We start from the raw sequence: 16,420 nt of genomic DNA on the forward strand, positions 1-16,420 counted from the left end.
TTAAAATGCAAAAATAACAGAGAATCTTACATATTTTAGGAAATAGAGTTGAATTTTGGGGGTAAAAGTTTGAAATTAATGAGTAGTTAATACAGAGTAAAAAAAGGAAGTGAAAGAAACCAGAAACTGATTTGAAAAGCACGAAATTAGGGGAGATGTGGAGTTAGAAACGTATATATTTAGGAAAAGGAGGAGAGAGAAAGTGTGCAGCTAAAAAATAGGGGTGTGGAGAGTAGTAAGTTAATTGGTAGAAAAGTGGGTAGCTATAAGTTGTAAAAATATAATATTATAGCTACTAAACTTAATTATTAAAAAGTATAGTTATGTTTCATAAATATGTAATATAGTAAGTTATGCCAAGTAAAAATGACTTTTTAAAATATTAATAGTTATTTTAAATATGTGGGCCAGACGACGAAAAAAGAGCGATTGACGACGATGACGTTTCTATATAGTAGGAAAGTATAGTAGTTAATTTAGAAACAAAACGATTGACTTTGTTCGCCTACTAACTACGTAGAATTTTGTTGAGCAACTCTGTGGCTGACGTTTCTCCTGTTCATAAAAAAAAAGCGGAAAGCATTGAGGTGGGACCCACCACACCGCGCTTTGAATCTCCCCTTCAAGTTCTAATTGACAGGTGTAATATTCATTTTTCTCTTTTTCTCTTCCTTTTTAAGTCTTTTATTTATAGCGTTACAAGTTCACTCCTTTTTAACAGGCAGTATATCTTTCTTTCCATGGTTCATTCTTGTCATTAACACTTTATTAGTTAGAAAAGAAAAAAAAATAAAAATTGACCCTGAACCTATTTATTGTGGCTTCATTTTCTCTAAAAAAATTAGTGAAACATAGCAGTTTGTTGAACTAAGAGAGCTGGTTAATGTGAAGGTGAAGGCATTCTCCATAGTTAAGCTTATATTTAAGGGTAATTCTTTTGAAGTCTTTTATTTATACTAGGATTAAAAGTTTGTTCCTTTTTAATAAGCAGTATCAAATTTCTTATCTCCTTAAGTCCATCTTTCTTTTCATGGTTCATAGTTCATACTTGTGATTAATACTTTATTAGTTGGACAAAAAAAATTGACCCAGAACTACAATTTTTTTCCCCTTTATAGTGCCTACAGTTTCTTTGAAAATGAATGAACCCTTGTAATTTGTTGAACTAAAGATAGCTTGTTGATGTGAAGGTGAAGGCATTTTCTTTAAGTTGTATTAAAGGGTGATTGTGTTTGTTACTATCATGAATTGAATAGTAATGCAGATACAAGTGAATAATCAGGGGCGGATCTAGGATTTAAGTTTTATGTGTCCAATGTTTAAGGTTGAACACATTTTATATTTAAAGTTATGGTTCATATCTACTTTGTATTATCTTTATTCTGGCTTCATTTTCTTTGAAAAATAGTGAACCCTTATGATTTGTTAAACTAAGAGATCTTGTTGATGTGAATTTTCTTTATGCATAATTAAACTTGAATAATGGGTGATTGTTTTGGTTACGTCAGGAATCGGAGAACAATACTTGATTTTATAGCAATGTAAGCTACAAGTGTGATCTATGGAATGTATTGGGGTGAAGGGAAAGTTTAAGCATTGATTCCTTTTTTTTTTTTTTTTTTGGGTCTTGGCCTCTAGTTGAAAGGAGAAGCAAATTTAAGTTACCTTTACCTCAAAAATAAAAATAAAAATGGAGAAGCAAATGTATGGGAGTTCTTTGATTATGAACTAAAAACTGTAATGCTGATTAGTGAGGTTACAAAGAGTCATAAAATTCATGATGCCATTCCAGTTTTTTGCTTTCAGCAAGGAAGCTACACGAATCCATGCTTTCAATCTTCAATCGAATACTTATAAGGTCTAGTCTTTTTTTAGGGAACAATGTCCATTTTGAGGTCCAATTTATCTCAATATGTAGTTCTTTTTAATTGATATGCATGAACAGAAGTAAGGAAACATTGTGGATTGCTTTGCTAATTAATACGTTTCAAGCATTTATTTGTTGATCTAGTTTTTGATTTCTTATTCCTGATTGTAGAGTTACACTTACAAAACTTGTATGCCTAATGTTCTATATTTTCTCGACAGCATTACACCTAGTAGGATCGTGCTATTGTTGCTGTTATGGGTTGCGCAGTTTCTAAAAAAGATAGGGTAAGATCTGTATTGGCAGATTCCAGTTCCAAAAAGAGATCTGTATTGGCAGATTCCAGTTCCAAAAAGAGATCTGTATTGGCAGATTCCAAGTCCAAAAAAAGACCTGTATTGGTAGATTCTACTGCACTTGCTTCTGAAACAATTTGTAAGTTCTGACACTTCTTAGAGTAAAATTTTGGCATAATACATTGATAGACACTTTAACTCGGCCTCAATTGACTACTAAACACTACAACTTTGAGAATGCACATCTAGACACCTCAACTTGTCCCCACTGTGTCTCGTGGACACCCGATGTTGACGTGGCACATAAATTTTGGAGGTGTCTAGATGATCATTTTGTAAGTTCTGAGTGTTCAACTGACACAGTGGAGGTGAGTTGAGGTATCTAGACGATCATTTTGGAAGTTGGAGTGTTCAACTGACAGTAGAGGCCAAGTTTAAGTGTCTATCTATGTATTTTGCCTAAAATTTTCATGCATTGAGAGTTTGCTCCCCAGTTATAGCACTGTGCCCATTTCTTCTTTTTGTTCTCTAGTTTAATGAGTTATATACTTTAAAATCTGAATTTTCTTTTTGTGCAGTCACTGTCAATGAAGTAGAAGCTTTGCTGGATTTATACAAGAAATTGAGCTGCTCCATCTCCAATGATGGGTTGATCGAGAAGGTATCTCATCTTAACACGGAATATCCATCAGAAAGCTAATCTATTTAATCTCGATTTATCCCCAGACTTTCAAGCTAATTGCTTAATAGCAGCTGTGATTCATTTCCTATGTCTTCTTATTACAGGAAGAACTCTTACTGGCACTTTTCAGGAACCATAAGAAGAAAAACCTTTTTGCAGACAGGGTATGTTCTTTCACCAACTGTCAAAATCTCGGAGGAAGGAAGAACGGGAAAGACAGGGGTTCATGGTAGATCAGAAAGGGTGTGGACATGTCTGGGAGTTCTGCTTCCGTTATTCTAGAGTGTGTCTCTTGATGGTTCAGCATTTTCTTAGCTCTCCTCTTTCTCTGCAGATATTTTCCCTTTTTGATGCTAATCTGAATGGCCAAATTGACTTTGAAGAATTCGTACGAGCATTGAGTATTTTCCATCCAAGGACTCCTGAATCTGAGAAAATTGCAAGTGAGGAACACACACCAGAAGTTAGAATCCTTAGGACTTCAAATTATTGTGGTGTCTGCCTATAATCAGTAATTCTTCTTGTTAAGAGCCTCCAATTCTTTTACCTGTGTTCGATGTTATAAATGTTGAAACCTTGTGCTGCAGATGCATTTAAATTGTATGATCTTGGGCGCACTGGCTACATCGAGCGTGAGGAGGTAATTTGACATACTATTATATTTTCTTGCTTGGTTATCTCTACTTTGGTCTCTAGACAAGTTTTTGCTGAAGCTCTTACAAGGAAATGCTTTCTGATAGAATCAATTAGGCAATCCACAATGTTAAATCATTTTACCATCAATCTATCAAATTACCAACTTGGTTAGTCATTCTAGCATATGTTTAAAGCATGATAGGCATTTTCTAGAAGTCATATGTGTGTAAAAGCTCAAGTTATTCTCTAGTTTTTGTGGAAACTATGTGCAATTTTCATAATTACATTTAAATTTCTGTCACATATATCACATGTATATGCCTACAATGTTTTTGCAACCATTGGCTAAGAGCCCATTTGGATTAGCGGGAAAAAGTGGGTTTAAAGCACTTTTTAAGTGCTGGAGCTGGTTTTATAGGTAAACAGTTAAGATAGAAATGCTGAAGCTGAAAAAAAGTTGTTATGCATCTCTTAAGAGCTGCCTTCTTGTGGTCAATTAAATATACTATCATTGTGAGGGAGAAAGTAGTTCAATAGGAAGCACATTATTGACTTGGTAACTGAATTCAAATTGCATTTTCTTTTGAAGAAATAGTTTTAACGTCTCTTTAACTAATATTATGGGCCTCTGTTGCAATATGGGCTTATTTCATTCATGGACTTCAGACTTTTGTGCTAAGATTTATTTTGCTTTTGCTGATAATGCAGTTGAAGGAGATGGTCACGGCTCTTCTTGAAGAATCTGATCTTCACCTTTCAGATGATGTTGTTGAAGCCATTGTCGACAAGGTCAGGATTTTTATTCTGTTTTTGTTTAGCTTAAGTCTCGTTTTATGGAAGTTAATGCAATTATTTTTGCACTAAATCAATAATCCATTATGCAGACATTTAAAGAAACAGATACAAAGGGTGATGGCAGGATCGACCAAGAGGAGTGGAGAGAATATGCTGCTAAAAATCCAACATTATTAAAAAACATGACTCTTCCGCATTTAATGTATGTTTTCACATCTGCTACACGTCAAGATCCTTTTCCCTTAATTGCGAGTTCACGCAAACATTAGCTCGATTAATGCCTCCTTTGATTTAGTGGCCCTTATATGCCCTGTAATGGAACCTGCTGGTTTCAAAGTTACAGTTTTGAAATTTGATATTGCTATGCTAGATATCAAGGAATTAAATGGTTACACACACATATATTATGTATTAATCCATGCATTTGTTCAAGCTACCACAATGATGTTTGTTCTTTTTAGAGTGTTTTTCTGTAATCACTGCTCTCTAAATTGAATTCGAACTTGTAATCTCTACCTTTCTGAACCGAGATATATAGACTTCGACCATAGTTTGTGTTGCAATGGCATGTGCCTGGCCAAACACACGAACGGCTTAAGATCTTAATTATTTCCTTAACGTGCTTTTCCAGGGATGTAAATTTAGCATTTCCAAGCTTTGTCTTGGGCAAAGGAGTGGAAGACTCGGAATTTACAGGCTATTGATTCGATAAGCGGCAGAGTCTACCTCTCAGGTAAATGGTGCATTAGCATAGAAGAAAACATCTGTTCTGATGTGGTTGGATTGCTATAATTTTCTAATTTCAGAAAACAAATGAATTCCCCGACAACTGTGTTCAGCTCTAGTTCTGAACATAGTTTTCTGATGTGGTGATGCCAACATGGATTTGTGAAGTTTGTAGAGGATACCTGAATTGCTTCTCCCCAACTGCTTATCTTAATGTAGGAATTGCACCCTGTAGCCAGTTTTCACCCTGCTATTTAAGTTATGTCCAGTTTTTTAAAATTATTTAACTTGTTAGCCAGTGTTGCCAAACTTCAGACAAAATACTACGTCGAGTATCAACATATGTAATGCCTTTTCGTTCTCAGTGTTTCAGTCATTGTATGTTTGTCTTCTGTTTTCAAGAGTTGTAAGCACATAGTACATGAAGCACTCTACATTTATTTTCTTGTTTCTTCTTGTTTTAAGCTTCTCAAGTACTGCTTCTTCGTCCACTTCATCAATTGAATGTATTTTTTATGCCCAGATTCACCATTCGTTTTTTAACCAGAGCATTTAAACCATGCTCAAACACTGTTTCGTAGTATAGACTCTAAAGTTAAGCTTAATTGATGAATATTGCCGTCCATTTCTGAAGGTAACCTAGGAAAAATGCCTCCAATCACTTATGGTGGTCTACACAGCAACATGGCAAAAGGGATTCATCTAAAACCAATCATTGATATTGTTGCGGTGTGTGTGGGAGATCATGCCAGCTAGGGTGTCAATGGTACGGTCCGGGCGGTTATTTTATAAAATTTATACCATATCAATTTTTCGGTTATTTCACTTTGTAGAACCAAAATTAAACTTTTCAAAACCGTCCCATCATCTCGGTTTTTCTTCGTTATCGGTACGGTTCGGTTAATTTTTTATTTTTTTTAAAACAAAACAACATCATGTCATAGTCACTAGTAAAAGTTACTTCAACAGGACTTTGGCAAAAGTTCTAGACATTTTTACTGTTTAAAAAGTGATTGAATTAAGAAAACATGAAAAACGACAAGAATAAAGATTGATCCCACTATTTTACGGTAGTGTAAAATAATGTTAAGCAAAGACAAAAAGTATAATTTATATCGCATGAGGGGGCAAAAATGAGTCAAGATAGGACTCAAGAACTGAGACTACTAAGATTAAGTATCCTATAAGAGAAATTTAAAATCATATGAGAGGAAAAATATCTAATACTTTGTAACTTTTTATCCAAGATCATTAGAATACCTTGTAGCTTGCAAGCTAGTTACGATTCGAGTCGCTAGAACTAGTTTAATTTCAATAAGAGTAGTATAATAGGTTTTAGAGTTGGAACTTTAGGTGTTAATTATTTCATCATTCTGAACTCAAGATGAAAATTTTAATATTTATTATATATAAATCTAATATATAGAATATATTTTACACATATAAATGTATTCGGTACGGTTCGGTATTTTTTCGGTTTATTTTTATAAAATTAAAAACCAACCCAATTATTCGGTACGGTTATAAATTTTTATAAAAATCGTCGATTTTATTAAAGAAAACCTAAAATCGGTTCGGTACGGTAAGGTTCGGTCAGTTACGTCGGTTTTTTGAAAACTATTGATATCCCTAATAACAACATCTAGAGTTGAGTTGCCATCTAGTTCTTGGTAGCCCGGAGTCTTTTACTTTGTTCTCTTCGTGACAAATGAGGCAATTTGCAGGATTGCCCTTCGCTGGAGGTGGTCTTTAATTTTTACCCCTCAAAATGGTGTTCTTTAAATTCTGCCTGCACAGACAGCATTTTAGCCTGTGCAAATTCTGCCCGTTATGGCAGATTTGCAAAAGCAACCTCTGCCTCGCGAAAATTCTGCCTTGCGATTTTTTTTTACTGAGCTGGGTTCGAACGCACAACCTCAGAGTGTTTGGGGAGGTGCAATACGTAAAGACCACCAATTTGAAGGACAAAAATTAAAGACCACCCCAAATGAAGGGCAATCTGCGCAAAAAAAAGTAAAAAATGTTGTATCTTTCATTCATTAATTAGCCCAAACAATAAAGTTGGATTTGGCCAAGGATCAAAGCTTTATGACTTGGCTATCGCCGAGTTTATTCATTGTTTTGCGCGGATTGCCCTTCTTTTGGGGTGGTTTTTAAATTTTGCTCCTCATATTTGTGTTCTTTAAGTTTTGCCTTTCGCTTGGATACTTGAGGTTCTCAGTTCGAATTCCCGCTCAGGCATTAAAAAAAAAAAAATCGCAAGGCAGGGCTGGAGGAGTGTATGCCGGATCCAGCATACAGTCCTTAAGGAAAAACTAAAGTTATGCCGGAGGGGGCAAACTTTGCTTTGAGGCATATATTTTATTCTTTTTACTTTTCAAGGCAAACTTTTAGTTATAACTTAAGGAAAAATTTCACTTTATAGGGCATACTTTTAGTTATGCCTTAACTAAAAGTATGCCCCATAAGACATAACTAAAAGTATGCCTCGTAAGGCGGAACTTTTCCTTAAGGCATATTTTTAGTTATGCCTTAACTAAGAGTGTGCCCCATAAGACATAACTAAAAATATGCTTCATAAGGCGGAACTTTTCCTTAAGGCATAATTAAAGTTTGCCTTATAATAAGGCAAAGTCTATGCCTTAAAGATAAGTTCTGCCTTATGAGGCATACTTTTGGTTATGCCTTAATTAAAAGTTTGCCCCATAAGGCATAGTTCCTTAAAGAAAAGTTCTGCCCCATAAGGCATAACTAAACTATGCCTTGAGGAAAAGTTATGCCTCTTCCGGCATAACTTTAGTTTTTCTTTAAGGACTGTATGCCGGATCCTACATACACTTTCCCCAGTCCTACCTTGCCAAATTATTTTTTTATTTTATGCCTGAACAAGGGTTCGAACCCATAACCTTAGATATCCAAGCGAAGGACAAAACTTAAACACCACAAATATGAGGGGTAAAATTTAAAGACCATAAATATGAAAGGCAAAATTTAAAGGCCACCCCCAAAAGAAGGGCAATTCGCATATTTGAGGGGTTGTAGGTCGATGAACGATCCAACTTCAGTTTGGTTTGTAATCCTTATATATTTGCTTATTTAATTTTTATTGCTTCATTTATATAAGTAATGCATGTTTAATATCTTACCGAGACTTCGTGTGTTAATTTTAAATTCTTGTTGAGTACTTAATTAATGACATAATGATTAAAATAGTTTTTTTTTATTACATAGGGGTAAGAGAAGGGGAAATGAGAGAAAGAATTACAACGTGGAGATTTGAATTTCACCAATAAAGTGAAAGTTCAGTAGTCAACCAACTGAGCTATTAATATTCTTACGATGATTTAAATAGGTCAAAACCATCGTAGGAATAAAATAAATTATTTTGCCTCCTATGATATGTGCTTAGGGGCTTTAGAAAACACTTCGCTTCGAGTACCTAAATAAACTCTGGACTTTAGGAATACCACTTTATATGTGTCAGTGCTTAACAAAGTAGCAACTTAGCAAATACGCTGCTTTAGCCAAAACTTTAACTAACCAACTTAAATCAGAAGGTAACCGCATACAAGAAATTGCACGGTTTACCCTGAAAATGAGCTGGTCCTTAATTTTTGGCCTTCCTTAAATTTAATGAATCTTTTCTGACCAAAATACCCTCCAACCTAAAAACACAACTCCCGTCTTCATCCTCAGCTGCGTTGATTATCTATTTAGTTTTCTTTCTGTTCGTTTTGGTTTCGCAGTCGATGACGGAGAGTGGCCGTGGTGGCGGTGATTGTGAGGGAGGGATGATTCTGATACCGGTGGTTGAGACGCCGAAGCTGGTGGTTGCTTGGTGGGAAGATGAGCTGCACGTTTAGTGTATTGTAATAAATGCACAATTTTCTGTTTGTACCTTGTAATAATGACGTTTCTAAAAAGAATAGTAGGAAAGTAGATGAATTCTCTTGAAAAGAAAGAACATATTTTCCCAGCTTTTGAAGAGGATATTATATAGGGAAAAGGGTCAAATATACCCCTATACTTTTATTGGCTAAGTTTACTCTTCGTTAGTCAAAGTAATTAAAAATACCCCTTTATTAGCCAAAGTTCATATTTATACCCCTCCACGGATGGAAAAACCCAAATCAGATTAAATTATCCATTTTTCAAAATTTACCCATGACCTATCTACTTGAGTGACCCGACTCGCAAAAATTTTTTCCCCGCCCAAATAATATACCCCTGTGCGCCTTATCTCCTCAGCTAGCTACATTATAGTATATGCAAGCTGTTGACTACTCTCTTTTTTTCAGATGGCATTCATTGAACCACCCTTTCTGGACACAATTTTGTCTCTTCCATTTTCATTCCTCTATAAAAGGAAATTATTTCATTCCACTTGCAATTCTCTAAAAAATATCCATCCTCATTCTACTACTAATAATAATGTCTTCTTTTTTTTCCTTAAGTATTAGACTTAGTTTGCTATTAGTACTTATAGGTTGTATGGCTGTTAAATATTCTGCTAGTGATCTTAATCAAGATTTTGGTATTACTTGGGGTTAATGGCAGGGGGGAAATATTAAATAATGGGGAAATTCTTACTCTTACACTTGATAATACTTCAGGTTCTGGTTTTGAATCAAAGAGAGAATACTTGTTTGGAAAAATTGACATGCAAATCAAATTGGTCCAAGGGAATTCTGCTGGCACTGTCACCGCTTACTACGTAATTTTTGTTGTTACACTTTTTTTTTTCCCAAGAAAATTGGTTATTTGTAGTATTTGTTATGTTCGTGATGTTGGTTTTTTTTTTTTTTTTTTTTTTTTTTTTTTGCGTTTTGACTGAGTAGTTTAGTTCTATGGCGTACAGGGGTATATTATTTGGGTGGGGAAAATATTTTTGCGGGTCACGTCACCCAAGTGGATGGGTCATGGGTAAATTTTGAAAAATGGGTAATTTGGTCTGATTTGGGCTTTTCCATCCGTGGAGGGGTATAAATATGAACTTTGGCTAACAGAGGGGTATTTTTAATTACTTTGACTAACGGAGGGTAAATTTAGTCAAAAAATTATAGTAGAGGGGTATATTTGACCCTTTTTCCTATTATATATCCTTTACCAATAATATGACCCTGGGCTCGTTTGGTACGAGGGATAAGGATAAATAGTCCCTCGTTTAATATGAGGGATAAAGATAAATAGTCCCAGGATTATATTTGAGATGATTTTATCTCACGTTTGGTTGGGATAAAATTGCGGTATAACTAATTTCGGAATTAGTTATACTGAGATTATAGTATTATTTTATCCCTGTGGCCTGTGGGAGGGTAGAATAACTAATCTTAGGATAAGTTATCCTGGAATAACTTGTTTCCAACAACCTAGTTCTATTTTTTCCTTTGTGTCTTTCATAAGTATTAGGGCTGGGCATAAACACCGAAAATCGAAAAACTGGACCGAATCGAATTAATTCGGTTTTTCGATTTTTTTGATTTTTTGGTTCGGTTTCGGTTTTTTTATAACAAATTCGGTGTTTCGGTTCGGTGTTTGGTTCCCGGTCAACGGTTCTTCGGTATTTCGGTTTAACTGAAGTTTTTTTTTTTTTTTTTTTTTTTTTTTTTAAGATTTACTACATGAATACAATTTTTTTTTTGGGAAAAAAACATAAGTAGACAATAATATTATAATATTTACATACTCTTAGCAACTAAATGTTATTAAACATTACATGACAGGTTAAGCATTTTTATAGTAAATCAAATTGCTATATATAAGGAAACCCTTCAGACGTGAATAACTCCAATACCTATTTGTTGTTCATAGTATAACTGCTTTTATACAATTTCATACTTTCTCCTTATTCTGTAAGATTTTTTTCCAGCGTTTTTTTCTTACCTTTTCTACTTCCTTCTTATTCTCAACTTCTTTCATTGTTCCATAAAAAATAAAATCTCAGTTTTCATATAACACTACAGGATATTGAACACAAGTATAATAATAATTTGAGTGTTGATTTTTATTATATATAGTATAATAAAAATGTTATACATAGAATAATATTCATATAATTTATTTCACCTATTATAATAAATTAGATATAACTCACATAATTTGATTATACACTATATAAAATTTTATATACCTCGTATGATTTTATTATACGTTGTATAATACATTATATTTTGTATATAGAAGATATTATCTTGTATGTGTGGATGATCACTATGGTTGGATTCTAAAGTCATCAAACCTTCAAACATTTAGTCTAGCGTAAATCTCTGTAACTCGAAGCAATCAAGAAGGAAAAATGGAAATAAATGGAGAGATGTGTAATTGCTAAAAGAAATCGAATTAGAAAAACCGAAACCGAACCGAACTAATTCGGTGCGGTGTTCGGTGTCTACTTTTAAAAAACCGAACCGAACTTTGAAAAAACCCAACCGAAAAATCGAACGCCCACCCCTAATAAGTATGGCATTTCTATTCTGTTGTAACTGGCAAATTCACGTTTTTTTTTTGGTATCATTGGGTTTCAATTAAATTGATAGTACTTGAAAAGATTTGCATCAAAGCTGAGCCTCACATAGTTGAATTTTTATATAAAAAAAATAAACTGAAGTTTATATTTCAAAGTTAGTCAAGTTAGGCCTTAAGACATAACTTTAGATTCCAAAGTTAGTCAAGTCAGGCCCTAAGGACTAACTTTATATTCCAAAGTTATGCTTTAGATTCCAAAGTTAGTCAAGTTAGGCCTTAAGGCATAACTTTAGATTTCAAAATTAGTCAAGTCAGACCTTAAAGCATAACTTTATGTTCCAAAGTTAGTCAAGTCAGGCCTTAAGGCATAACTTTAGATTCCAAAGTTAGTCAAGCTAGGCCTTAGATTCCAAAGTTAGTCAAGCTAGGCCTTAGATTCCAAAGTTAGTCAAGCTAGGCCTTAAGGACTAACTTTATATTCCAAAGTTAGTCAAGTCAGGCCTTTGTAACAGTCCAGCCCGCTAGTGTTATTGTCTGCTTTGGGCCTAGGCCCGCACGGATTTAACACGCGTCTTTAGGGGGTAAGGCACTGTATTATGCCGATGTGGGACTGGGGTGTCACATACACCCTCTAGACTCAGCACTGAAGTTTGCCCCGCCTACCCGGCATTTGCCTAAACTCAGTTGACTCTGGCCCACCATCGACAAGGCTAACACATGAGTGACTCTGATACCATCTGTAACAGCCCAGCCCGCTAGTGATATTGTCCGTTTTGGGCCTAGGCATGTATGGATTTAAAACGCGTCTCTAGGAGGTAAGACATGCTTACTTACAGGGGCGGAGCCACATAGGGCCAAAGGGGTTCATCCGAACTCCCTTCGGCGGAAACACTGTTTATATATGGTTAAAATTATTTTTTATGTATAAATAGTAAATGTTGAACCCCCTTTGGCTTCTTCGTATGTTTACTTTTTTATATTTTGAACCCTCTAAATGAAAATCTTGGCTCCGTCACTGGGCATTCGCCTCAGATAAGTAAGATTTATGCAGACTTTTCTTAACTTCAATTACTTTTAGTAAACATTCATACCAATTAGCGTTACGCCAGATCATCTATCTCTAAACACAACATAAAATTTAACTTCATAATTTTTTTGACCTTTTTCTTCTTCTTTTGATATATTATATGTGCTTCCATGACATTCACCTTTAATAAGTAAGGTTTATGTACCTTTTTTTTTTGTTTGTTAAAATTCAGTTATTTGCATTGAACATTCATCCCAAAAAGCATATATACCGGATCTTCTACTCCTAAACACAACATAGAATTTGTCAAGCTCAAATATGAAGAAATTGTGATAAAAGAAATCGGAATCTCACTTTTAAAATGTAGGTGTTTTATTCCAAAGAGGTGTAAGTAGTGGAATAGATATGGGAGAAGAAGGAAAAGTCTACCTCCTTTCTAGATGTATCGACTAATTTAGCCGTTTTAGCTGAGGTGATCGGAAAATACTAGTTAAAGTTTAAACACCAAATTTGTCTTACGACACCACAAAGTACCATGAAAGGGCTTCCAAGGGATTGATGGGCAAAAACTTTCATTCGTGACATGTTCAGAGAAAAGGTGTATTCGGAATCGAGAAAAATATCTTTTCCTTTTTATGTTCGGTTGATCAAAATTTTTAAAAAACATTTTTATTGGATAACAAGTTCCTTAAAATGAAGGAAAATGACTTTCATTGTGTAAGTACGGAAAATAAGTTCTATAAGTGGCATTTCACATTGATTGTGTCCTCTTCAATCTCCAACACACCTCATCTTCACCCCACTCCTGTAACCCTCATCCCCTCCACCCATACCTCTCATAGTATTGTCTAAATTATATACAAATACTTTAGGATAATATTTTTTATTTACATACCAAACACTAAAAAATATGTAAAAAACTCACTTATCTTTTTGATTTCTTTTTTCATGGTAAACATATTCCATGGTACCGAAGGCACCCAAAATTTCGGGACAAATAATCACATACTTCAAAAAAATCCCTCTTTAATTTTTTATTTTAGAAAAAAAATTAACAATTGTTCTCCAATTAATGGAGTTTGTCTTTATTAGGGTTTTTGCCCTAATTTTCTTACCATATATTGATTTTACTTTTCTTTAAAGACAGTATTATCATAATTGGTTTTACTTTCCTAAAAGGAAAATAAAAAAAATATTTGAACCTCTATATCTTGAAGAATCTCTCTCATACAACACAACAAACACAATAACGTCCATAATGTAGTTGTTTAGAGAGTTTTGTTTATGAGAGATTTTTCTCTCAATAGTTTTTTAGTTTTTATATTAATTTCTCATATAATTAAATATAATATTAATATAATTAATTAATAAATGTTGAAAATATAGATAAATATTGAAAATGTGTCTCTCAAACAACTTAAGAACATCGTATCCGAGCAGGCAAAGGTTCAGAACCGGAATCAAATTATCGCCACTATTATAAAAAAAAAATAATTTCATGTGCTTGGCTAAAAAAATAAATAAAAAATCAAGTCCGCAGGCGAGGACACGTTGAGTATACAGTTAAATATTAAAAGCGTGCTTCTGTAACAACTTAAGCTTTTAGATGATATTGTCACACACTTCAACAGTCGTCTGCTCCTAAAAAACGAATGATTTCTGCCTCTTTTGACTGAAAATATGAAATTCATCTCATTGTTTAGCCCCTCAAGTCCAGTCTTCGATTTATTTTATCTTTCTTTCCTGGTACATAATTGGGATTGTAGCTTTGAGAAGAATAAGACGAAGACGAAGAAAAAGTTGATAAGAAAGAAGAAAGCAGTTAAAGAAAAGGAAGAAGAAGATAATAGCAGAAAGAATGAAGAAGAAGATGGAGAGAGAAAGAAAAGAGAAGAAAGGAATTTTTTTAAAATCTATTAAAGCCCGTTTGGATTGGCTTATAAGTTGCTTATGAGCTGTTTTCAGCTTTTTTGAGTGTTTGGCTGACCAGCTTAAAGTTATTTTGTGCTTAAAATAAGCCTAAAAAATTAATTGGGCCCGTTTGACTTAGCTTATCTAAAACAGCTTATAACCTGAAAACCGCTTATAAGCCAAAAAAATAAGTTGGGGTAAAAATAAGTTGGCTACCCCAACTTTTTTTTTTTGGCTTATAAGCTAGAAGCTGCTTTTTTTAAGCCCATCCAAATAGGCTCTTAATCTTTATCTCAAATTTCTATTCCCTCCGTCTCAGCATACGTGACACCGTTTAACTTGACCTAAAGTTTAAGAAAGAAAAAAGAATGACGTTTGACATTTGTGGTCTAAAAGAAATCTTAAACATTTCTGTGGATATAAATCATTTAATTAAGGATAAGATAAGAATTTTAAATTTAAGTTGTTTCTAATTATAGAAATGTGATATTTTTTTGGAACGGACTAATAAGAAAAAAATGTCACATAAATTGAGACAGAGGGAATAATAATTATAGTTATACCCTATTTTTTTAAATTACTTTATTTTAATAACGATTACCTCTTTTGTAAATCAAGAGTTGACAGCTCCTTTGATTCACTGCCTGTTTGGACATGATTTTAAATCATGTTTGAAATCAGGTTGATTTGAAGTTGAAGTTTTCTTTGAACATGCTGTTTGGTTTCTTAAGTTATATTTTTTCTCATCATGAAAACTCAACAATTTCTTAAAACTACCAAAACTTTCCCAATTCTTATATTATCATATCAAATAAGCAAACCATAATTCATAAATAAGGTATCAGAATATCCTAAGCTGTCACATTAATAAGTTTCACATCTTCATTTTTTATAGGTTGCACGACCTGCTTTCTATCCTAAGTAATACCAGGTTTTCGCCTATGAGTTCGAACACGTTACTCTACCTGTTCCAAGCTAGCGTGTGCGGAATATTAAAGAATAGTAAAGTAAGGACTATGTGGAAACCACCCGGCTCACAAGGGTGATAAAAACCACGACCTATACCTTTGTAAGATTTTTTCCAAACTCCACTACAAATGTGAGCCTGTGCAAATTCAAGTTACGAACTCTGTAACTTATGAACTAAACTCTAATTCCTATCTTATTAGTCTCCCTAGACTAGTAAGCCCACTTCAAGTTATCCCAACTTGAAGTTGAATTATTGTTTGTACCTACAATTTATGCTTCTATGAAAGCGGATAAAGATACGACTCGATAAACAACTTAATACACAAATCTAGACTCAAGAACTGTAAGACATAAACTCTGTAGAACAACTTCTTCAATTTTCTTCGTAGTATCAGGTGGCACCTCTGGAATCAAACACTCAATATTTGCATTGACTGTATTCGCTCAATATTCTGATTTCTTTCTTTTGGAATGTGCAAACTTTTTTCTTGGTAAGACTCAGATATATATAGCATTGAGTGCGCAGCAAGTCGGCAAAATCCAAACCCTTCGTGAATCGGCCATTAGTTGTAAGAGGTTTGAGTTCACTTAGGATTCTTTTCTTTCCATGCAACTTCATTATCTTTGTAGGGGTATGAAGTATCTTGATAATTATGGCAAGGAATCCTGCAATTCTTGACCGCCAAGTATTTATCATAAAACACAAATCCTACTCGCAGTAGGACTGTGAGCTAGAACATGTTCTTGGACCAGATTTGTCATGACCCAACCCAAGGGACATGACGGGTACCCAGAGCTAGCCTACCGAGCACCACCTAACATGCTTCTTCCAATCTTATCTCGGTGGACCACACATCTAACTTACAATTAGCATAGCCTGAACGGGCATAAATTCTCAAATATTACTCATTTACACAATAATCATTAACTCCGCCCCATATATACATATATACAAGCCCACAAGGCTACAAAATGATATACAAGACGTACTCTAGTGAGGTTACGAAACTTCTACTATCCACACATGTCTACGAGCCTCTATATAG

The 16,420-nt window shown here is 34.2% G+C and overlaps 1 protein-coding gene across 4 annotated transcripts; it reads left to right on the top strand.

The window, feature by feature from the left end:
* Positions 1-703: 703 nt before the first annotated feature.
* Positions 704-5,475, top strand: LOC132640690 (calcineurin B-like protein 7). 4 transcript variants are annotated; one of them, XM_060357390.1, is made up of 9 exons: positions 704-891; positions 2,089-2,302; positions 2,742-2,824; positions 2,950-3,009; positions 3,180-3,339; positions 3,433-3,485; positions 4,190-4,270; positions 4,366-4,478; positions 4,908-5,475. In XM_060357390.1, exons 2-9 carry the CDS (start codon positions 2,125-2,127, stop codon positions 4,978-4,980), a joined length of 801 nt encoding a protein of 266 aa, XP_060213373.1. In that variant the 5' UTR covers positions 704-891; positions 2,089-2,124; the 3' UTR covers positions 4,981-5,475. The 4 variants fall into 4 exon arrangements, with proteins under 4 accessions (XP_060213373.1, XP_060213374.1, XP_060213376.1 ...); XM_060357391.1 differs by having other exon boundaries at positions 704-928; positions 4,908-5,009; XM_060357393.1 differs by having other exon boundaries at positions 706-928; positions 3,180-3,288.
* Positions 5,476-16,420: the final 10,945 nt, after the last annotated feature.

The sequence above is a fragment of the Lycium barbarum genome, chromosome 5, assembly GCF_019175385.1.
Source record: "Lycium barbarum isolate Lr01 chromosome 5, ASM1917538v2, whole genome shotgun sequence".
NCBI lineage: Eukaryota > Viridiplantae > Streptophyta > Magnoliopsida > Solanales > Solanaceae > Lycium > Lycium barbarum.